This window comes from Chrysemys picta, chromosome 13 (genome assembly GCF_011386835.1).
Source record: "Chrysemys picta bellii isolate R12L10 chromosome 13, ASM1138683v2, whole genome shotgun sequence".
Classification (NCBI taxonomy): Eukaryota; Metazoa; Chordata; order Testudines; family Emydidae; genus Chrysemys; species Chrysemys picta.
In genome coordinates, this window is record NC_088803.1 from 53,147,580 (window position 1) to 53,170,906 (window position 23,327).

The 23,327-nt window shown below is 56.3% G+C and overlaps 2 protein-coding genes across 5 annotated transcripts in view; one reads left to right on the top strand and one right to left on the bottom strand.

Annotated features, from left to right (window-relative positions):
* Positions 1–101: 101 nt before the first annotated feature.
* Positions 102–11,017, top strand: LOC101951552 (cytochrome c oxidase subunit 4 isoform 1, mitochondrial). The gene is made up of 5 exons (XM_008172179.4): positions 102–588; positions 2,438–2,534; positions 6,091–6,252; positions 9,369–9,500; positions 10,527–11,017. Exons 2-5 carry the CDS (start codon positions 2,438–2,440, stop codon positions 10,661–10,663), a joined length of 528 nt encoding a protein of 175 aa, XP_008170401.2. The 5' UTR covers positions 102–588; the 3' UTR covers positions 10,664–11,017.
* A 1,007-nt stretch (positions 11,018–12,024) lies between these two features.
* BCL2L1 (BCL2 like 1) overlaps positions 12,025–23,327 on the bottom strand; it is a 31,384-nt gene continuing 20,081 nt past the window's right edge. For all 4 annotated transcript variants that reach the window (XM_024108909.3, XM_024108911.3, XM_024108910.3 and 1 more), the window contains one exon: positions 12,025–14,743. In XM_024108909.3, coding sequence (XP_023964677.1) covers positions 14,606–14,743 — 138 coding nt within the window. In that variant the 3' untranslated portion in view covers positions 12,025–14,605. The remainder of the gene's footprint in view (positions 14,744–23,327) is intronic.

Genomic DNA, 23,327 nt, shown 5'->3' on the forward strand with positions numbered 1-23,327 from the left:
AAGGGAGCATGGGCCTGCAGCTGTGCTCAGGGCTGGGGCCCAAGCCTCACAGGGGGTCACAGGTCACCGGCCTGCGACAGCCCGGGTACCGTCTCTGCCTGCGTCAGGCTCAGGAACCAGCGGCCTGCAGACCCGTGGCTCCCGCCCCCCCCTTCCTCCCCTGCCTGAGCCTGGCTGCGTCAGGGACTCTTACAATGTCTCTGGCTCTGGGGGGGCGTCTGCCTGGGAACTGGCCCCCTGCCAGCCGGCTGGAGGGATCCATTCCAGCCCACGCAGTCCTGCCTCTAAAGTGCTCGGCCCTGAGGGCTGTGGGTGGGAGGGGGAGTTTGGGGGCTTGAGCAGCGGGATTTCTGGGTGCCCCCTCGGAGGCCGCGCGCTGGCAGGAGGTGGGGGGGGCCCTGCAGGGTGGTATGTTCTCCCACAATCCCACATCTGTGCAGCCGAGTGCTTCTAGAATAAGAGTCTCTGCTGGCCTGGCCGGCGTGTGTGCGCTGGCCCCGTGCCCAGAACCCAGCACAAGCTGCACTTCGGGGACGCCTGTTGCCTCCATTTCCCAGCCGGCTGCAGCCTGCCCTGCCTCGTCCTGCAGTAAGTATGCCCGACCCTGCCCGCTCCGGTGCCGGGGGCCAGCGGGGCTGACCGAGGCAGCCGGAGGCCCAGCGACCTGGCACTGCCCTCTCGCGTGAGGCCGGGGGCTGCAGAATCCACAGCCTTTCGGTCCCGGGGCTGGGCCGCAAACAGAGGGGCTGGATGGTTCTTGGGGCAGGGACGCTGAGCGGCTGCCTCTGTTCTAGCTGCACTTTGGAGAGCAGGCCGGCCCCCGGCCTCCAGCTCCCGGCCCCGCATCTGAGCCCTCGCGGGGAGAGAGACAGGAGAGGGGCAGTATCTGTAACTCCACCGGACTGAAGGGGCTTCCCAGGCTCCCCCTACACTCAGGCATTTCGTGGGGGGAATCCTTTCGGCTCTGACATCAGCGTCTAGTGCACTTGGGTGACCCCCAGGGTGGGAGCAGCCCTGGGCCCCACTGTCTCCGCCGCTGGCCAAGGGCTGGGGGCCTTTGTCCCATCCCTGCGGGCCCGTCCCTGTACCTTGCCCGTGTGGGTTAGCTGTGTCCTGCTGGTAGAGGTCAGACAGGACGGGGCCCTGCCAAGTCCCAGTCGCCTTATTTAGAGCATGGAGGCTGAGCCAGCTGCGACGCCCCGAGCTGAAGGGCACGGAGCCCTCCCCGTGGCTGGGCACGGAGCCCCAAGTGCCCAAGTCCTGCAGCGTGAGGGGCATGGCCAGTGCCAGGCTGGCATTGTGGGGTGGGCTACCATGGCAGGTAGGGCTGCCACCTCTGAGGTACAAAAAACCCAGGACATCCGGGATCGTCCTGTGCCCATACAACCGGCCAGCCGGCAGCGTGCAGAGCCGGCTGGCAGACTGCCTGGCACAGGGACGAGCCTGGGAAAACCTGGCCAGGTGGTACCCCTCATGGCAGCTGACCTGCAGCAGGCAAGCCTGCTCTCCTGCCCGCCCACCCGGAGCAGAGGCTGGCGCTAGCGGGGAAGAAAGCTGGAGGCAGAGAGGCCTGGTAAATAACAGGAGAATGAGTCTTGTCAGGCCCGGGCTGGAGCGGCTTGCAATGAAGGCAACGAATGCTCTGCACACCCGGCCCTTGCACCCAGCCTGGAAATGCACTCGCTGGCTGGCACTGCAGGGACCAGGAGCAGGGACGCTCCGGCTGCTTTCATCCAAGCCTCTATGGGCCCTTCCCAAATGCCAATGCTCCCAACACCCCCTTCAAGTCTTGCAGTTGGGGAAACTGAGGCACAGAGAGGGGGCGTGTCTAGCCCGATGTCACCCAAGAAGTCAGTGGCAGAGCCAGGAACAGAACCCAGATGCCCCGGCGCAGTCCTGTGCCAACTCCCAGGGCTGCTGCTCGTGCCCTTGCCCCCTGGAAGCGGGTTCAGGATACAGTCCTGCCTCTTTCCAGAGCAGTTACCTGAGACAGGATCCTCCCGCCGTTTGCTCTGAAGCGATCCGTGCTGGGGCGGGCTGGGCGGCCCCAGGGACGATCCCACCCTTCCCTGCCACCAAGGGGCACCAAGAGATTCGAGGCCAGCTGGGCTCTACAGCCCAAGGCCTTTCGCCGTGAGCCTGAAGCTGCCATTGGGGAGGGGATGTGGTGCTGGGGGCTGCTGACCAGCCAGGCTCCCACCCGGCTGCCAATCAGACGGCACCGGGGAGTAAAGAACGGCCTTCCCGGGACAACCCACTCGCTGCGAAAGGCTGCTTGGTGAGGCGCTCGAGGATTCGAGCAAGACTGCGGGGGGGCTCCTGGGTGAGGGGGCAGCCGGTGCGGGTCCTTGGGGTGCAGCTGGGTGGCGCTCTCCCCCCTTGGACAGCACAGCACAGGTGCCCGTGTGACAGCGGTGCCAATGCTTTGATCCCACAGATGCTCTCGCTGCCGGCCCTGCGCGTGGGCACCCTGGCCAGGAGAGGAGTCCTGGGCGCTGCCAGCATCAGAGCAGCACATGGGCATAGCGGACATGGTAAGAGCCCTCCCCTCGCCGAATGCCCCTGCGAGCCAGCCCGGGGGGTCAGGGGAGCCAATGGAGACTGGGCCCCCACTGGCTCTGGTTTCCTCGTCAGGCAGAGGAGGGAGACTGGTACTGGAGCTGCGGCTCCAGGGGGCCGCGTAAGCAGCATTGCATGTGCCTGGGGACCAGCGGATCTCCACACCACAGGCCACCCCGCTCTGCAGCCTGCCTCTAGCCGGGGCTGCTGGCACGTCGGAGGCACAAGTGCCTGGCCTCAGGCCTACCCTGCCGTTAAACCCCCGCGACTGGCTCAGGTCAGCCGACTCGAGCTGGTGGGGCTCGGCCTGCAGGACTGAGACATTGCAGAGCTCAGGCCGGAGCGGGCTCTCAGACCCAACGGTGCCCATGCAGCCGGCGCCCGAACATCTACGCTGCCATTGTACGGCCCTGCAGCCCGAGCCCTGCCAACCTGTCAGCTGACCCAGGCCACCGCAGGTGTGTTGTTCTGTGCAGACCTAGTTATTCCCAATAATACCCTGAGTGGCCAACCCTACACTCTGGAGAACAGGGAGTGGATTCCTTCCTGACCCCTGCATGCAAACTGCTTCTGCCTTGCAGCATGGGACTCGGTGCCTCTAACCTAGCACTTACCCAGCATTGTCTTCGCTAGGCCTCAGAGCACCGCACAAGCACTACGTGGGGGAGTTGTAGCCTGAATCACTGAACATTTTGCTCATAAAATGACGCAATTCTCTCTCCAGTCCTGCTCCGGTCTGAGGCTGTTCTCCCCCAGGGCTCAGCCCACCAGATCTGGATGAACTCCTGGCCCTATTGAAGTCAATGGGGGTTTTGCCACTGACGTCAATGGGGCCAGAATTTCAGCCCTGTGGCTGGAGCCTTCGATGAATTCTCCTACGGCAGATATTTGCTTGCTCCAAAGCGCTCATATTGCAGCTACTCGTGAGTCTTTCTCCCGTAGGGATGGGGCTATTCGCTAACTTCCTGGCTCTCCCAGCGTCCTGGTGCCGTTTAGCCCCTGTGGGCCCTAGCGAATAGAACAGACTTGGGTGGGGAGTGCTGGGGAAGGCCCCAACTGGTAACCGGCAGAGACTGGGGAACGCTGGGCCTGGGCCCTTCTTTGTGCTGTATAAAGTGGGCCTGAGAAGGCAGTGGGCTTTACTCCTCCTCTTCTCCTCTTTGCACCTTTTTACATGAGAAATTAGGGTCCTAGGTGGAGAAATGAGGCCACCCCAAGCATGAAAGTTGAGCAACTCTGCAGGATTGGGATTGTTAGTCAGACTGCAGTAAACAATAAGCACACATTTAACTTCAGTGAGTAACTCACATTTGGGAGAAAGGAAGTCTTTGTTAAAGATTCAATGAAGGTACGAGCACTCGCCCGACACATCCTTTAACACTAGCCGCAAACTCAGGGAAAATCAGAGGTCGTCTACTCCAGGCCCCTGCACTGAGGCAGGACTAATATTAGCTAGACCATCCCTGACAGGTGTTTGTCCAACCTGCTCTTAAAAACCTCCAGTGACGGAGATTCCACAACCACCGGGGGTCATTTGTGCCAGTGCTTAACTACCCTGACAGTTAGGAAGTTTTTCCTGATGTCTAACCTAGATCTCTCTTGCTGCAATCCAAGCCCATTGCTTCTTGTCCTGTCCTCAGTGGTTAAGGAGAACAATTTATCTCCCTCCTCCTTGTAACAACCTTTTATGTACTTGAAACTTGCTGTTACTGCTCCTTCGGTCTTCACTCTCTGGATTAAGCAAACCCAAGTTTTTCAATCTTCCGTCTTCTGCCATGTTTGCCTTTAATTGTTTTTGTTGCGTTTCCTCCAATTTGTCCACATCTTTCCCGAAGTGAGGTGCCCAGAACTGGACACAATACTCCAGTTGAGGCCTTATCAGTGCTGAGTAGAGCGGAAGAATCACTTCTTGTGTCTTGCTTATAACACATGTGCTAACACATCCCAGAATGGGTTTTGCAACAGTATCACATTGGTAACTCATATGTAGCTTGTGTTCCACTATGCCCCCAGATTCCTTTCCGCAGTACTCCTTCCTAGGCCGTCATTGCCCATTTTGTGTTTGTGCAATTGCTTATTCCTCAAGCATAGTACTTTGTATTTGTCCTTATTGAATTTCATCCTATTTACTTCAGACCATTTCTCCAGTTTGTCCAGATCATTTTGAATTCTAATCCTGTACTACAAATCGCTTGCAACCCCTCCCGGCTTGGTATCATCCACAAACTTTATAAGTGTACTCTCTATGCCATTATCCAAATCATTTATGAAGATATTGAATAGAACCAGACCCAGGACAGATCCCTGTGGGACCCCACTCGATAGACCCTTCCAGATTAAATGCAAACCACTGATAACTCTTCTCCAAGAACGATTTTCCAACCAGTTTTGCACCCACCTTACAGCAGGTTCATCTGGGCTGTATTTCTCTAGTTTGTTTATGAGACAGTCATGTGAGACAGTATCAAAAGCCTTACTGAAGTCAAACTATATCACATCTGCTGCTTGCCTCCTATTCACAAGGACTGTTACCTGTCAAAGAAGGCTATTAGGTTGATGTGACATGATTTGTTCGTGACAAAAACATATTGACTGTCACCTTATTTTCTTCTAGGTGCTTACAAATTGATTGATTGCTCCATTATCTTTCTGGCACTGAAGTTAAACTGACTGGTCTATAATTCCCTGGGTTGTCCTTGTTTCTCTTTTGATGCCCTTTTCCAGTCCTCTGGGCTCTCTCCTATTCCCCACAAGTTCTCAGCGATAACGGCTAATGGCTCAGAGATCTCTTCAGCCAGTTCCTTGAGTAGTCTAGGATGCATTTCATCAGGTCCTGCTGACTTGAAGACATCTAACTTGTCTAAGTCATTCTTACCTTGTTCTTTTTGTATTTTAGCTTCAGATCCCACCCCACTTACCCTGATGTTCGCTAGGTCAGTTGTCCGATCGCTGCTAACTTGTATGGTGAAAACAAACAAAAAAGACATTTAATACTTGGGCCATTGCTGCGTTTTGTTATTGTCTCCTCCCCCCTCCCCCCCTGGGTACTCCTGAAATCACCAGGGTGAAAAAAAGAGACAAAATGTTAAACTCCTTGTAGCCGCCCCCTCACCTGCTCTCTCTCCATCAACAATGGAAATTAGCCGCAAGCCCAATTCTCAGGCCCTTGCCGGTCACCTGCAGCAGCTTTAAAGCGCTGTTCCCAGTTTATCCACAAGATGGCACCAGTGCCCATTTCCCACAAACTGCTGCTTGTTTTCCCCTGTTAACCCCTTAGGTCCTGCCCCTGTTAACTAGTTGCTGTGTGCACCTTGCTTAGCTGGAGCATGGCAATAAGACTTGTCAGGGTCCCCGTACCGCCCTGGGCCGGGGCTGAGGTGACACCGTGCAGACGCTGTACAGATGGACGCTCCCGGCTGGCCGGGCTTCCTCCGGCACTGAGGGATGGGGGAGCTGGCGCAGGGCACGGGGGCAGCGGTAGGGACGTGCTGGGGCTTGGCTGAGGCCGGTCTCTGCCATCTCGCTCTCTAGTGGCGACTCAAGAGGACATGTCGGTGCCCCACTACTATGACAAGCGCAGCTTCCCGCTCCCCGACGTCCCGTACCAAAAGGAGCTGGGCACGGAGCAGAAGGCCCTGAAGGAGAAGGAGAAGGGCTCATGGAAGCAGCTGAGCAACGAGGAGAAAGTGGCCCGTAAGCGGGAGGGGGCGGAAGCCCCGTTGCTGGGGTGGGAACAGGCGAGGGGGGAGGTCATGGTACCAGAGGGGGGGTCTGGTCAATTACCTCCCCCCCATCCTCTCTGCGCAGCGTCCAGCTCCTGCTTGTGGGCTGGGGGCTGCCTGGCGACCGAGCAGGTTGTGGCTGGGGGACAGCGGGTGGAGGGACGGGCCGTGCTGCTGGGCCTGGGGAACTGGGCGGGCCAAGGCCTCGGCAGCCGGTGAGTGACCTGGCTGGGTGGGGGGCGGGAGAGCCTGGGCTAGTCCTGCAGGCCCTAGCCTGGCTGAGGGGCTTTGTGAATGGGGTTTGGGGGGCTCCTACAGTGTAGGTGCAGGGTGAACGTCCCATGCCCCATTCTGGCTGCGGGACGGAGGTGCTGGGCTATTCAGAGATGTTCCAACCAGCTAAACCACACAGAGAAACCATAACCACACCTCTCCTGGCCATGGCATTAGAGATCTCCCCAGCCCAGCATTACTGTAGGTCTGCTTCATTTAAAGGAAGGGAACTCTGCCCCCTCCATCCATAGGCAGCGAGTTATATGGGCCCGTAATGCCCGTGCTCCACCACCGTTATATTTTCAGAGCCATCTTGTCCATAGGATGGACCAGGGCAACCAGCACAGGCCCCGCACTTTGGGGGGCCCCGTGCTTCAAGGGGACACAGGGTCCAGGGTGGCCTGGGAGGTTAGCGGGGGGCCTGAGACCCAGCCCCAGCATGCCCCTCTCTGCCTCTTCCCACCTCTGCTCTGCCCCCCCACCCCCATTTCACCACTTCCCCCAAGCCCCCACCCCTGCCCCGCCTCTTTCCGGGTTCCGCCCCCTCCCCCAAGCAATGCTGGGAGCCGGTGGGGTGGGGCAGGGCAGGCTGGGGCCAGGTTGCTCGCTGCTGCCATCGCTAGGCCCCCCGCTAACCCACCAGGCTGCCCTGGACGCCATATCCCCCCAAAGTGCAGGGACTGGAGCAGTTGCCCCGGCCCATCCTATGGACGGGACGGCTCCGCTTAGACCCAGTTTGGGCAGCACCAAAAATTATACAAACCTGGCACCCAGGCTTCTGTTGTCTTTGAGCGTGTGATTGCTGAGAAACATCCCTGGGCTCCCTCGTGGTCCGTACCTGGAGCCCTGGGCTTCTGGCATTGGCTAAGATCAGCACTGGCACATGCCGAGCTGGATTCCCCCCAGATATCCCTCGCTCGGAGCCCCATCCTGCAAGCTGCAGCCTCCCCAGCCCTGCTGGCTTCAGCTGGAGCAGAGGGGCCCAGCAACTGGCAGGGTCAGGCTCAAGTCAGGCCTCCAGTCGCTGATCAAAGCCAGTGCCTGTGGAAATTTTAGCCCAGGTCTTTAAGTTGCTGAGGACCAAAAGCCTCTGAAAAGTCAGCGCCAGGGGGCAGCTCCCTACCCTTCTGCTGCCAACCCCCTTGTAACTTGCATTCTCCACTCCGCCATTAGTTGACATACCAGGAAACCAGCTGGGGTAAGGCCTTAAATACGCTGCTCCCCCAGGGGAGTGTCCGCCAGGGAGGGTGCTGTGTCACCCCAGAAGTCTCGCTCACAAGAGGAGCCAGCCAAAGGCAGCCGGCAATTTATCGATAGCGCTCTGTCCTGAGCAGGCAGCAGCCGAACAGTTACATCTGTTCCAGGTCAATGCATCTAGTCACTGGGGAGTGAGCAAATATTTATTGCACCAGTCTGCATCTGAGCTAGCCCAAGGAAGCTCTGTGCACATGACAACCTGCTGGCAACAACGAGTAAACTGGCCTTTTACGCCGGGACAAAACTTACACTCAAGAGCTTGGAAACACTGAACCCAGCCCCACCCAAAACTGCGTGAAATACACAGGCTGCCCCTGAATCCTCGACTAGACAGAAACCAGCCCATGTGGCTGAAGGGCTGCAAGTGGGGGACGAGAATCACCTCATAGATCAATGCACGGAGCCACAAAGGGCTGATACGTCGGCTGGGTAACCCCGAACTGGACTCTGTCCTTGTCCTGTTTACAGCTGAGCAAAGCAACTTCCAGGGTCTTCCCTCCCCTAGGCCATTGTCCTACACCATGGAGAACTTAACCCTGGCCTTGGTGCTCTCAAGCGTATCAGTGCCTTAGAAATGCTAATGAATGAGCCCTGGGAAGCATCATCACCACTGCAAAGCAGCCGCAGTGAGGGTGAAATGTCTTACCCTGATGTCCGATAGCCCGTAGGTGGCAAAGCCCAGATCTTCTGCTCCCAGACCATGACCCAACCACTCCAGCTCCCTCTTGCCAGCACGGTTCTACCACCGTTTCCCCGGTCCGGGTGCAAACGGGTTTGTCTCTCTCAAACACCATCATATAGACTCTTTCGGGTGCGTCTCCAATAGAAAAACGAGTCCCGTTTTCAGCACAGGGCCAGTTTCACCTTTGCTGCCCTCAGCAGTAGCACTAGTGTAGATGGGCCCTGCTGGCCTCACCACCCTGCTCAGAACAGTGCGAGAGAAGAGACCCCGAGCCCTGGCTCCACCATTGGAGCTGCACCATGCTGACAGGAGAGCTCCCCAAAACAGGCTGCTGGGCATGGGGCTTCATGCTTACCCTGTTGGAAGCTGGTGCTGCCCCATTGTTGGCCCAACACGGGCGGACAGACTTGGAAAGCAGATATCTCTGCATTTGCCAAGCAACAGGAGCCGTTATCCTGGGACAGTATCCCAGTCCCTGCGATTTCAGTGCTCTTCCCATCTGGATTCATGGTCTAAACGCTTGGACCATGTCTCTAACCTGCCTGTTAACTGCTGTCCAAGTTCTGCCAGAGCAGGCCTGACACTCCAGAGACAGCTCACAGGAGGAAAGGCGGTTCGGGCAGTGCAAGGAATAGCCTGTGGGAGCAGCAGATGGGATGAGGGGCGGAGGGAGCTCTGAGGTTAGCGGCCAGTACAAAGCCTTTGCCAGAACTGTCTGTAGCTCCCTTTACAGACAGGATCTGGAGGCACCCCCTAGGCTGCAATCTCTGTGCTAACATGGTCTCTCAAGCAGCCCCCGGGGTGGGGGAGCGGACCGGCTGTCAGAGTGGGCTGGGGTTCTCTGTGCCGCCTTAGCCTTGCGCCTGTCTCTCTAGTCTATCACCTGAAGTTCAACCAGACCTTCGCGGAGATGAACAGGCCATCCAACGAATGGAAGACAGTGCTAGGAGGCATCTTCGTATTCTTTGGCATCACTGGATTAATCGTGTGGTGGCAGCGAGTCTATGGTAAGGGGGGATGGACCGTATGCTTGTAGGACAACACGTGGGAAGGCAAATGGGACATGGCTGGGAGGCTGTAGTGACAATCTACTGCCTCTGTTGAGGCTCCCCCTTCAAATCCCCATCCCCAATCATTCTGTTCTAGGGGTGTCCATGTTCCGCTGCCCAGAACTTCCTGCCCCAGCTTGAGTTGGGATTTGAGAGACACGTCATTCGAACCCTGGCTCTGCTGCCAACCAGGCCTGGACCTGCAGCTGGCCACGTGCTCAGGCCTGGGATGGGGAAAGAACTAGCAGGGTATGGAACTGGCTGGGGACCGAAGCCCTGGCTTCTGGCACTGGGCATAGAGGAGCTGGCGAAGCAGAGCTCGGAGCACGGCTGTAGGAGACTTCTATCCATCTGGGCATGCCCTCGAGCGGGTCTGCTCGTAACCCTGCCCAGCCCAGCCCCTCGAAAGAGCTGACACCTCGATCCAGCTGGGGCATTGGTCCTCAGCTCCCCTGAAAACCCCCTCTGGCCCCTGTTGGCCTCACCCCCGGTGCACACAGGCTGCACGAGCCCAAAGGTTTTCTAAGCCCCTTCTTTAAAACAAACAAACAGCCCCAAATATTCTCCCTCACACCCTTCCCTGGGGAAGCAGCCTTCAGTGTAAGCCACCCTTCAGCCAGCAGAGGGCGCCTGAGCCTCTGGCCGCCCCCTGCCCTTGGCCAGGCCGGCTGGTGCTGCTCGCTATGGGGCCGGGCAGGGGCTGGTGCCCACGTAATGCCATTGAGCCAGCCACGTTCCCCGGCCCAGCCTGGCCGTGAATTGGGAGAAGGGGGGTGGGGAGGAGCACAAAGCCGCCCGTGAAATCGATGGGCGCCGCCAGCGTCCACGGCTGACCTAGGCCTTCGGCCAGGCTGATCCCCACGCCCCGGCGGGAGGGGAGATGGGGAATAACGGGGCCACGGGCACAGCCCGTCGGGCAGAGAACCGGGCAGGCTGGTCCTGAGCGAACGGGTGCTCTGAGCTCTCCCCTCGCCGTGTCCCCAGTGTTCCCCCCGAAGCCGCGCACCCTGACGGACGAGTGGAAGGCGCAGCAGGTCAAGAGGATGCTGGACATGCGCATTAACCCCATTCAGGGCTTCTCCGCCAAGTGGGATTACGACAAGAACGAGTGGAAGAAGTAGAGGGGCCGCCCTCCACCCCCCGCCCCGCCCCACCCGCAGCGGGTAGTGCCTGCACACTGCCATTCCCGAGAGCAAGGGGCCAGCGCTCTGGGGGAGAGCAGCTGGAGCAAAGCCACTCTTGTCTGGCTCCCCAACCCCCATCCTTCTCGGGGCTGCCAGCCCCACCACCTGACCCCTCGTGCCTTGTCCGCAGCTCTCCCTCTCCTGCTCTGGGGCCTGGTCCTGGGCAGCGAGCTGCTCCAGTCTCCGCCCTGCCCCACTGGGGGATCCGTCCCGTGGCCCGGCCTGTCTCTGGTGAATGAGCATTTGGCATTGTCCAGTCCCTGCTCACATGGAATAAAACACTACAGTAAATCCGCGGTGTGCAGCTTGTCTTGTACCTGACAAAGGGGAGGGGAGGAGAGCCCCACTGTTCTCAGCCCCTGGGATCCTGGTAACTTCCCCCTCAGAACCTCCCCTGCGCAATCCACTCCTGTCCCCCAGGGCACAGCGAGGAACCGTTCACCCTTGCGCAGTTCCTTACAGCGCCACCTGGCCCACGGTCCTCTCGAGTTACTCGGGTCTTCTCCCTTCCCTGATCTCCAGTTCTTACCTGCTGGGAGGCAGAGATCTAGGCCTGTGTTCGTCTATGGAGAGGAGCCAGGCAGGGTGGGACCCCAGCCATGGGCACTGCAGGAACCCAGGGGCTAGTGTGCTCATGGGAGCATTTTCTCCATCCACCAGCCTGCGCAGTGGCGTTGGGCTCAGGCCGCTCCAGGTGAATCTCCGCAAGTGCAGTTCATTCACTTAGCGCTTCACAGGACGCATCTTCAGAGCACCCTGCCAGCAGGGCGAAGAGTACCTGGCTCCTGCCTTAGGCTCCTGCCTCAGGCTCCTGCCTCAGGCTCCCTCTGGGCCCACGGGGAATAAGCGACTCATCTGAGGCAAGGAAGGGCCAGAGCGGCTATTGGAACCCAGGCAGCTTTAGCGCCTAGTGTTGGGCTCTGGCAAACCTCCTCTTTCAGAGGGAGGGAGGGAGGGCCATCCGGGCACCGCTACGCTGCATCGGCCTGGCGCTGCGGGGCTTGGATAGGCACATTCTCCACTCGACACTGCTGGTGCATGCCGCTGTATGCTGGCTCCTCCAGTGTGGAAAGGGGTTTCAGTGCAGGCAGAGCAGAGAGGACACAGGTGTTTCCACATGACACTGTCTCCACCTGCCATCGGCGGGGCTGGAGTGGCTAAAAGCAGCCGGTGCCGTCTACACTAGCATTGCACCGGTGGGGGAATTGAAGACAGGGAGCAGCAGTAGCTGCGTTTTGCAGGTGCGCCTCTCAGCAGGGACAGGGCCCTTCTCGGCAAGAATCACAGAACTACACAGCTCCAACAACAGAGTTTATTAATAGGATTGAGCCTCCACCTGCAAATCAAAGCATTTCAAATGCCTGCCACAAGCTGTGTCGGGAGTGACTTTCGCACGCAAAGGACTGGGTGGGCCTAACCCCACACTGCCCGGCCAGCACCGTGAGAGGCTGAGTCAGGAGCTGAGAGTGCAAGGTGGGTTCTTAGTGTCTGTGGGGACCTGCTCTCTCGCCCCGGTTCTCCTGGGGGGGACCTGGGGCCTGCCCTGTGCAGAGTGCACAGCAGATGCCCTGCAGGGTGATGGGGGAGCACTGTCAACACACATAAATACAGACATACAGTTAACAAAAATAGTATTAGAATATTCACAAATGAATAAAAACTACTCTCGGGTATTTACAGCAGAGCACAGAGAAGCCGTACAAGGAGCAGACACCTGCTAGGCCTGTCGGGCGCGGACGCTGGGCTCCCAGGAGACGGGAGATGTGTCAAAGCCAGCGTCACATTAATGCTTCAGGGGGATGAAACGCCAGTCAGGCACTAGCAGGGCCCAGCTCCTCCTCAGCAGTTTGCAGGAGAGAACAGGAGGTGCGGGGCTGCCAGCGGCACAGAGGACAGCCCTCCCCAGACCCGCACCCTGCACGTGGAGGGAGGGAAGGGCGGGTCCCTGTGCTAGGAGCAGGAGATGCCACGCCCTGCGAGGAGGTGAACGCACACTGGAGATGGAACGGCGGCAGGGCCGGTATTAACCCAAATGCTGCTACTACTCAGGCAATCCCGAGAACCACGGCAGGTATCTGAGCGAGCGGAGAGTTCCTACCACCCTGGAGCTAGCAGGGGGCCAGCAGCAGGCTCTGAACACTCTGCCCTGCTCACTGCTAGAGCGTGTGGCCAGACTTGGAACTCAGCTAAGTGGAACTCTCAGGAAGGCGGGCAGGGGCCTTCCTCCATCTCCAGCCCCTTCTCTCCCTTGCCAGCTGGGCTGCCTCCGGCCGTGCTCCGTTCCAGCGTCCAGGCTCCTCCATCCCCTCGGAGAGTTCAGGCTCCTGCTTTGCCCCTGGCCCAGGGACGACGATGCTACAGCTCCCTGCTCCTGCTGGTTCCCGCTGGGGCAGCACTCGCCTCCACCGCTGCCCTCCCGCCCAGCGCTGAGGAAAGAGACAGACTCTGCTGCTACCCCAGAGGGTGTGCATAGGAAGGGGGCGGGGCAAGCAGTTCCATCACTGCTGGGGCAACCCCCACTTAACTCCTGCCAGGCCCTGAGCAGAGCAGTGTTTACTTCTGCCCTTGCTGCAAGCTCCTTGGGCAGCAGCCACCGCGGGCTCTCCAGAGAGCGACGCTAACAGAGGCAGGGAGCAATTAGAAGCCAAATGTAAACACCTGCCCTGGCACTGCTGCTGACACCGTGTTTTTCTCTGTCCGTGAGTCCCCCACCTGGCATTACCTAGGGGACTCCAAGCAAGAAGAGCAAACTCAGACATGCCTGGTCCCCAGAGAGTGGGGAAGCGAGCGGCTATTTCCTGCATTTTGCAGCCCCAGGCCCATGCTCGGAGCAGCCGAGCCGAGGACCGCGGGGTACCTGCTTGGAGCGGTGGGGTGCGGGGTGGGGTGCTCGCAGCATGTAGGGAAAAGTGGTAGCCTAGGGCAAAAGGGAAGGAGGCGGCACAGTGTAACTCACTGCAGAAACCTACATTCATAGGGAGAGAACAGCACGAGGATCCCACTGTGCCCATGCCTGGGGGGACAGCCCTAGCCGAGTGCCCTGGGCTGGGCACAGCCAGCGTCGAGACGGGGCCTTGGCCGCTGCAGCGAGACGCAATGGGACAGCAGATGGCTCCTGCAGCACAGGGGAAGGATTAGGCCCTTCAGGGCTGCGGAGACGCCTACTGTAAACTCTACCCCTTAACTAGAAGAAATGGTTTGAGGTCTGCTAAGGGCAGACCCGGGGCCCTGGCTGCACCTAACCCCTTCCTACCAGCTCCAGGTGCCACACACAACAGCCAGGCAATCGCAGCACCAGCTGACCTCACCAAGACCGCCCGGGAGGGGAAGCTGCATTGATGGTGAACAGCAGATCTCCCTGGTTCAGTCTGCCAGAGGCCCACTTCTCCTTTCTCCCCACCTCCCTGCCACGCCCCCGGCCGGAACACCCCTCCAAGCACTGGGGGCTCTTGCTAGATATGCACAAAGCCTGCAATGACGGTGGGGCTGTGTGGAGGGGGCGGTGCTTGCCCCTAGAGCCTTACCCGAAACATCTCCCCTCCCCTCCCCTCCCCTCCCGCCCACACAAAACGTGCGTCTCCCCTCGCCTCCCGGGGGAGCACGTTTCCACCCCAATCCCTGCTGTTTGGTGACCTAGGGCACAGGCTGGGGCCCCAGCAGCCGGCAGAACAGCTGCCTTGGGCTCAGGGGCTTTTAGAACCAACAGTAAGTGAAGCTGGCAGCACGCAGGCCCCAAGAGATCTGTGGGGCAGGAGTTCCCGCCCTTGGAGACGGGCTGAGGGCGGGGCGCTGCCCCTTGGAATGATCGCGTTGCTCTGGAGTATAGTGTGGCGGGTTTTTGCCGTTTGCCACAGGCCCAGGGGAGGAGTCAGGGGCCGGTTACTTGCGGCTCAGCAGAGAGCCCAGCAGGAGCACTCCCGCCAGAGTCGCCCCGGTCAGAAGCCACCTGTTGAACTGCTCCTGGCCTTTCCTGCTCTTGGCAGCAGCGTCATTCCCGTAGAGCTCCACAAACCGCTCCTGCGGGGAGAGAGAGAGAGAGGGGTTAGGGAGCTGCAGAAGCCAGGGGGGTGGGGAGCAGGGCAGAGCTCACATTTAAACACCAGACAATGACCAAACGCAGGCTCCATCTTGCGAGCGGGAGAGGAGGGGATTCCTGAACTGCTGCTCGCCCAGGCGCTCACCTGGGCCGAGTCACAAGGCCTGTTCTCGAGTCAGGTGACACTGCCCAAGGCGGGCCCTGCACCAGTCGGTAACAGCGCAGGGGACCAGGCAGCCTGGCCTAGTCTGCGCCAGCAAACCCTCCTGGCGCACATGCAGCTTATACCAATAAAAGACTGTGCCAGGAGAGCTTATACCAGTTCCCTGAAGGAAACCCACAAGGCCGTTCCCAAATGACGCCACACACCTCGTTCACAGTGACTGGGCCCCCAGGCGCACACACCATGGCCCCATCGCAAGCAGCCTCCTACGCTGAGTGGGGCATGAAACGGACTGGGAGATCCCCCCCGAGGGCGGGGGGAGGATGGGCTGCCTCGCCACATGCCAGTGACTGCTCCTTCACCCCCAGGCCTCTCTCCGTGTTGAGGAGGGCAGGTACTGATACAGACACCTTTGAGCCTTGACAGGCAGCAGTCAGGAGAACAGCCTTCTACCCTGCTCTGGAAGAAGCCAGCCGAGCAGCAGCCCAGACACCCAGGACATTCCTTTTATTCAGCTCTTTTTTCCTGGAGTTCCCCCACACCTAGCCTGGTCGCTGCCCCACAAGGCTGCAGAAAGTGAGGGACTTGCGTGGATTAAAATACCTATTAAGCTTCACAAGAACTCTGTCCCATTTGGCTGGGAAATCCAGGAGGACAAGGTACGCAGCCATTCCAAGTTCTGAGAACATTCACCAAGGACAAGACAATTGGATCCCATTTTCAGCACTGGGGAAAGAGAACAATGAGTGTGTTCCTGTTGCAGGGGGGTCTTGCAAAACCCAGAGGAAGTGCATGTGTGCATCCACTTCCCAAGAACCAGAAATAACTCAACGGCTGAAAAAGAGAAGGGCGAGCCTTGGGCACAGTGACGAAAGCTACCGCATGGAGTCGGATGTGGACGTTTCCTTTGAGAACCACCCTAATGCCTAGACAAATTGGGCCATCCGTGTTTAAAAAGAAAATGATTTCAGAGACACGCTAACTAACAGAGATCCTCTACCAACAATGTAACAAGGAAGAAAGCACCTGCTACAAATACATGAGAAACAAGAGGAAGACCAAGGACAGAGGAGGCCTGTTACTCAATGAGGGGGGAAAGACAATAACAGAAAATGTGGAAATGGCAGAGGTCCTTAATGACTTCTTTGTTTTGGTTTTCACCAAGAAGGTTGGTGGCGATTGGACATCTAACATAGTGAATGCCAGGGAAAATGAGGTAGGATCAGAGTCTAATATGGGGAAAGAACAAGTCAAAAATTACTTAGACAAGTTATATGTCTTCAAATCACCAGGGCCTGATGAAATGCATCCTAGAATACTCAAGGAGCTGACTGAGGAGATATCTGAGCCATTAGCAATTATCTTTGAAAAGTCCTGGAATGTCTCCCGTCTTCCAGAAGACTGGAAAAAGGCAGATATAGTGCCAATCTATAAAAAGGGAAACAAAAGGACAACCCGGGGAATTGCAGACCAGTCAGCTTAACTTCTGTACCCAGAAAGATAATGAAGCAAATAATTCAGCAATCACTTTGCAAACACCTAGAAGATAGTAAGGTGATAAATAACAGTCAGGATGGATTTGTCAAGTACAAATCGCGCCAAACCAACCTGATCGCTTTCTTTGACAGGGTAACAAACCTTGTGGATGGGGAGAAGCAGTAGATGTGGTATAGCTTGACTTTACTGCCTCGCATGACCTTCTCATAAACAAACTAGGGAAATACAACCTCGATGGAGCTACTATAAGGTGTGTGCACAACTGGTTGGAAAATCATTCCCAGAGAGTAGTTATCAGTGGTTCAGTGTCATGCTGGAAGGACATAACGAGTGGGGTCCCACAGGGATCGGTTCTGGTCCAGTTCGGTTCAATATCTTCATCAATGATTTCGATAATGGTATAGAGAGTACACTTATAAAGATTGCGGACGATACCGAGCTGGGAGGGGTTGCAAGTGCTTTGGAGGATAGGATTAAAATTTAAGATGATCTGGACAAACTGGAGAAATGGTCTAAAGTAAATAGGATGAAATTCAATAAGGACAAATGCAGAGAACTCCACTTAGGAAGGAACAATCAGTTGCACACATACAAAATGGGAAATGACTGCCTAGGAAGGAGTACTGCGGAAAGAGATTGGGGGTCACAAGCTAAATACGAGTCAATAGTGTTATGCTATTGCAAAAAAACATCATTCTGGGATGTATTAGCAAGAGTGTTGTAAGCAAGACACGAGAAGTAATTCTTCCGCTCTACTCCACGCTGATTAGGCCTCAGCTGAAGTATTGTGTCCAGTTCTGGGCGCCACATTTCAGGAAAGAGGTGGACAAATTGGAGAGAATCCAGAGAAGAGAAACAAAAATGATTAAAGGTCTAGAAAACATGACCTCTGAGGGAAGATTGAAAAATTTGGGTTTGTTTAGTCTGGAGAAGAGAAGACTGAAAGGGGACATGATAACAGTTTTCAAGTACATAAAAGGTTGTTACAAGGAGGAGGGAGAAAAACTGTTCTTCTTAACCTCTGAGGACAGGACAAGAAGCAATGGGCTTAAATTGCAGCAAGGGCGGTTTAGGTTGAACATTAGGGAAAACTTCCTGTCAGGGTAGTTAAGCACTGGAATAAATTGCCTAGGGAGGTTGTGGAATCTCCATGATGGGGATTTTTAAGAGCAGGTTGGACAAATACCTGTCAGGGATGGTCGAGATAATACTTAGTCCGGCCATGGATGCAGGGAGGGGACTGGACTAGATGACCTCTCGAGGTCCCTTCCAGTGCTATGATTCTATGGGTGCAGACTTTGTCCATGTTCTGCAGAGCCTCTGCTTTCCCATCTTAGCCCGAGAGCTGCTGGTGCCACCACCGCTAGGGACTTGTGCATTTTACATGCACACTCGCCGTTTCTGCCAAAGGCTGGATGGATTGTTAAATGTGTTTAATCTTTACAGTATAAAACACATTGAATGTTTAATGTTCCAGGTTAAAGTGGCTAGAACAGGTTCTGAAAGGGAAGCGCTGTGTAACTGCATTGGGAATGCTCTCTCTCTTCAGCGTACGTGTAACCAATACAGCGCTCAGCAGCTGAGCTGCCATCTTACTGTTGGCTCATTTCTGGTTTGAGCTCCCCTCCCCGGGAGGGAAGTGTGGGGCAGAACTCTCCGTGAGAGATCAAGGGCGGAGCCCTAAACAGCCATCGGATCAGGTCCCCAAACTGCAGCGTGGGCACATGGAGGCTGCCTAACGGCAGAGAGCCCTGGCCCTTCCAAGGGGCAGGATGGGTAAGCTCCCCCAGGCCTCAATGGCTCCTCCACAGATTAGTCCCCACTAATGAGGCACAAAGCACTTAAGTTTCCTCCACAGAACAAGCACCAATTGCAGCTACTCTGCCTAGCTACCAGGCCTGCAGGCATTTACCCCTTCCACCAGGCGCACCGTGCCCGCTGAGATCAGTGAACTACCCATTACACCCTCCCACCCACCCACAAGTTCTTGGGGACCTGCCAGAGACTGCCTTTCACCAGGGCCCAGTACAGCACTGTCACTGTCAGTACCCAACAGGCATCAGGAGTTTCTCCGCAGCCGAGGGTGTGGGAGAGAAGAGGTGAGATATTGGCATCTGTGTTCCCCCAGCAGGCCCCATGTAGGTCAGCCTTTTTCAGGCATGGGCCCTGAATGGACACAGAAGCCCTGCGCGCCTCACCCTGAACTATGTGTAAAGAGGGCAAAGGGAAGCACAGGACCAGTCATGAGAGAAGCGTGTGTCAGGGAGGGGAGAACACCACGAGTGCAGGACAGGAGGTGCACCACAAGCACACAGCGCGCTGAACTCGGGAAGAGGGGCGGGGGCAGCAGGGAGACAGCGGAGCTTTGTTTGCTGGGGAGGCTGGACTGGGCAAACCGTTCCATGACTGGAGCCCAATTTTCTATGGTTACTCTAAGAACAAACACCACATGTCTGTTATTGTCTGCTCTGTGCCCACTCCTCTCCTCCCACCCACAGCTCACGCCCAGGGAGACACACCGGCCCTTCTGGCAGCAAACTCCCTCACAACAGTGCCCTGCATTCAGCATTATCAAGCTCCAGGAGTCATTTCTGGGAAGCTGGGTGTTCTGGGACAACAAGATCCTTGGAGTTTCAGGGCACAGGGCAATCTGAGGCATCTACCAGGAATGCAGCCACTCAGGGCTCTGCCTGGTTCCTCCCAGTCCTGCACCTCCTGCCAACAGATGGCAGGTTCCCGCCCCCCAGCTGAATGTTGAAATACATGGAGATTTAATGTGTGCCAGCACAGGAGCCCACTGGAGCCCAACTTCCCCTCCCATGACAGAGAGAAGGGACAGGACAGAATCAGAGGGACAGTGTGGGGGGCAGCTGGGAAGGTAGTCAGGGGAGAGGGCAAAAGGACACAGTGGCTTGGATTTGGGGGGGGGGGGGGGGATCCTCACCCCCTAGGGGACAAGCACTGTCACCGTAACCACACCCACCCAACTGCATTACTCCTGCACCACTAGTGGCAGAATCCACCCTCAGCCCATAGCCCTGGCAACAAGAGCTCCTACCCCACTCTCCCCTTGCTAGGCTACCCCCCCTGAGCAGCACCCAAGACACAACTTCAGAGCACTGAGTGCAGTGGTTTTGGAGGGCTGGGGGGTCTCGCACTAGCAGAGGTCTGCCCAGCGGGGCCGGGAAGCTCATTCCCTGAGCTGGGTAGACTCCCACCCATCTTAGAGCCCCCGAAGACATAGGGTAGCCCTGGGGCTGCATGGAGTTGAGAGTAATGCACAGAGCAGGGCTCTCGGCCTGAAGGGACATTTCCAATAGTCACGGCAGGAAGGCAGCTTGAAGACATCCATGGCACCTCCTCAGTGAGACGCTCAGTCTGGCTAGAGAGCAGGCCCTGACTGCACGCCCAGCCACCCAGCAGAGCCTTGCACCAGCAGAGCTGGTCTGAGAGCCGAGAATGACTGAGGTAGGCCACACCCTCCCCTGAGCTGGTTCCTTGGAAGGGTCAGAGCGCCGGAGGGCTGGACAGGACCTCAAGAAGATGCCTTTCAAGGGCTGGGGGGTTTGCTGATCATCTGGGTCCAGAGCCCATGGAAACATCAGCAGTTCTGCTGACCCGCCCAGGACACCAACTCCTTCCCACCTACCGAGACACTCCACATCTCCAAAATAAGCCCCACCCCAAAGAGTTCCATGAACAGAGGTTCTTCCAGATACAGCAACACAATGTGGGCCAAATTTGGGTACCCTGTGCCAAGTGCAGAATTCCCACTGGAGTCAACAGGAGCAATGGGCATTCACCAGGCTTTTGTTTAGATATCTCACTATTAAGCACAAGTCTGACCCTGGGGAGGGATGGGGAGATGAGAAATTCCTGCTGTGGAAGGTATATACCTGCTGCAGGTAAACGGCATGGCTGTCCAGCAGAGACCCTGGCACCTACCAGGGCAGAAGCTCTAATCCACAGCAATCCTGGCTCTCATGGAACAAGGGGTCCAAGTTCAGTACGCAGCAGACTACAGAAGAACTTTACCCCCGGCAGCCCTGAGGTTTATCAAGCATGCCTGTCGGTCAGATTAAAGCAGGAACGCGGCCTTGCAAACGTTTCCCAACAGCATTCCAGAGAGCAGGGCAAATCTGAGGCTAGCTTTGTTCTCCTAGCTCACTGGGTAAGTAAACAGGCCTGCTTCCCTGCTATGCACAAACCGCACTGCACAGGACTGGAGACCAAAGAGGGCCAGCGAATGGGAATCGATACAACAACAAACAACGGTAATGAGAGCTTGCCAACTGAGCATCTCCCCGCCCCACAAGTAACTGATGGGCCCCAGACACAGATTTGCTCCCAGAGCACTCCATGAGAAGCTCTGTGCTCTGGACGAACCTGACCCGGGCTGAGGGCCCCTTTCTTCCCCCACAGGAGCGGGGCATGTATTATATTCAGACTGCCGTTTTCCCAGCAGGATTGTCTCCTGAATAAATAAGGCTGCGGTAAGTCATCCAGTCTGGAACAGCACAGATAAGCTTGGAGTGACCCTGTGTCTGTATCACGCCTTATTGTGCGATGCACAGAAATCAGACAGGCGGCAGCTCTCGGCTAAATCCCCTCCCGCTGCCTGAACCTCTAGAGGGGTCTCCTGACTCCCACAGCTGTGCCAAGGAACTGCATGGAACACCTGGTAATGTCCCCATTAACATCCAGACAAGACATCAAGAGACAAGCTGTGACTGTTGCCATGGTCAGCTACGTGGGTTTCAGTTCCTAAGCTACTGCTGTGATTGGCAAGTAGCTCAGCCAATTGCTTTTAAACTGGCTCCTCCCCATAAGTCATAGAAAATGCAGCTCACTTCCCCCCATTACTTAGATGTGAAACATCCTGATGCTCCATCACCGCTCCTTGCAGAGCACTCACCCCTCCACACCTTGCTCTGTACACACGCTAAGGTTCTAACAGATGACCAAATTCCAGCCTGGAGTAAGCAGGGATTTGGGGATTTTCAGAGGCCCCTGGGCTTTGCACCTGCTTGCCCCAGGACTGAATTTGGCCTGAAGCCTGTCTCATTTGTCACAGACCCTCCCTTTTGTGGGCTGCCACACGAAGCTGCTGCAGAGATTGATAAATGTGCAATTTCAAAAGCAAGTTTTTCAATGGCCTGTTTGGAACAGATGGGGGTCATGTAAAATCCCAAGCGACACCAATTCGTGCTGTGGCCTGGAGCAAATCGCTTACCCTCTCTGCCTCAATTTCCCCCTGTAAAATGGGGATCATTTTACCTCCCAGGTGCATTAATGAGGACAAATTCATTCCTGTTTATATTGTGCTTCAAAGCACCTAACAAGTAGTTCACGCTACAGCCAGTTGGACAGGGCCCAGATCCAGGTGTCAGAGGGTCTCTGTGGCTGCAGCCTCAGATACAACACTTGATCTTAGCTCATAGAGCCGAGAAGCTGTTTCTCACCTGGATCAGGTTGGCGACCCCTTTTCCCAAGTCAAACTTTTCACAACCCCCTTACACGTTTTTACTCTGATTTTTACAGTGAATATAACAGTGGTAACAATAAGCCCCTATAGAGGCTGACGGAATAGTTGACCTTGAGGGCTCAGGGTGTGCGCGGAGGAACAAGATATTTTTTTTAACCTGAGATTGTTCTAAAGTTTTCAACAACTTGCGAGTGGAGTCTCCTGTTCGCCTTTCTTGTCCCCCTGGGGGCTATGACCTACTGATTGCAAAACACGCTCTAATGACATGAAATATTAGAGGACCCTAGGCACAAAGCATTCCCCGGGCAGCACGGACTCCTGCTCACTTATACCATGTGCCTCACCATGCCAGCCTTATTCTTCACCCTTCTGTTGGGAAGGATGTACTAGATGTGCGTGTTTACAATCCCATCCATTGAGAGGAACAGAGAAGGCGGATAGGTTTCACTTCAGGCCTATCAGCTCCTTTGGGCACCGCAGACCTGTTATATTATATCCCCTGCACCATTGCTGTGGGGAGGGACAGGCCACTGATGTAAGACTCCTGCCCAGAGAGAAAGAGATCAGGATTCTTGTATATTTCCAATGTCCTCCCTATTTACAGGTGGGAGTGGGAAGGTCAGCATGCTGTTTGTGATAACAGAGAAACCGAGCCCTGAATGGGTTGGCAGTTGTGCCCAGCTAACACACAGGGATGCCACTAATAGTGCAGCCCGCATTTTGGAAAGTGGATAGATTTTCCCCTCCAGGATTGGAGTTTAACACATTGGGCATGTCAGCCTTAACAATGCCCCTTTGCACGTACAGAAGGGAAAGAGAAAGCACGCAGCCTCCAAGCATGTGTCTCATGCAGAGAGGTCAAGGGGCTGCAGGAGCATTGTGTGACCTACTGCAGGAGATGGAGGACAGGGAGCAGGTTCCAGATCCCAGGAATGGATAGTTTAATTTATAAACTGCACTCCGAACAAAGTCTCTTTCTATTGATAGATATGAAAGGCAGCAGGACTGGGACAGAACACTGCACGCTTCTGCATACTCCGCGCTGGCTGGGGAGTCACATGGTATGGCATCAGTGGGAGTACACAAATACCATCACATAAGAAAGGTTTTGAAAAGGGAGATGCATCCCAAAAGCAGACAATCAAAATTTTGGCCTTGCTCCATGCGAGCGAGCCAGTGTTCAGCTCCCCTCGGAACCATGGATACCCAGTTTCTTTCTATTGGGGTCATTTGCTATGACACACTCCCACCAACGTGTCCAGAACACTTGGGGAAGCACTTTGCTCCCAAGGAATGGCTAGTTAATGATTCCCCATTCCCTGGGCAGGAATGCATAAGCTCCTCCCACTGCAAACAGCCAGGTGTGGATATGCATGACCCTGCCACTCCCCAACCTCCATGCTGAGTGCATAGATCACCT

Excerpts from the sequence above, each read along its gene's own strand:
- LOC101951552 (XM_008172179.4), top strand. The coding sequence starts at position 2,438 with ATGCTCTCGCTGCCGGCCCTGCGCGTGGGCACCCTGGCCAGGAGAGGA. Across the intron at positions 2,535-6,090 it reads ACATGGGCATAGCGGACATG|TGGCGACTCAAGAGGACATG; the intron begins GTAAGAGCCCTC and ends CTCGCTCTCTAG. Across the intron at positions 9,501-10,526 it reads GTGGTGGCAGCGAGTCTATG|TGTTCCCCCCGAAGCCGCGC; the intron begins GTAAGGGGGGAT and ends CCGTGTCCCCAG.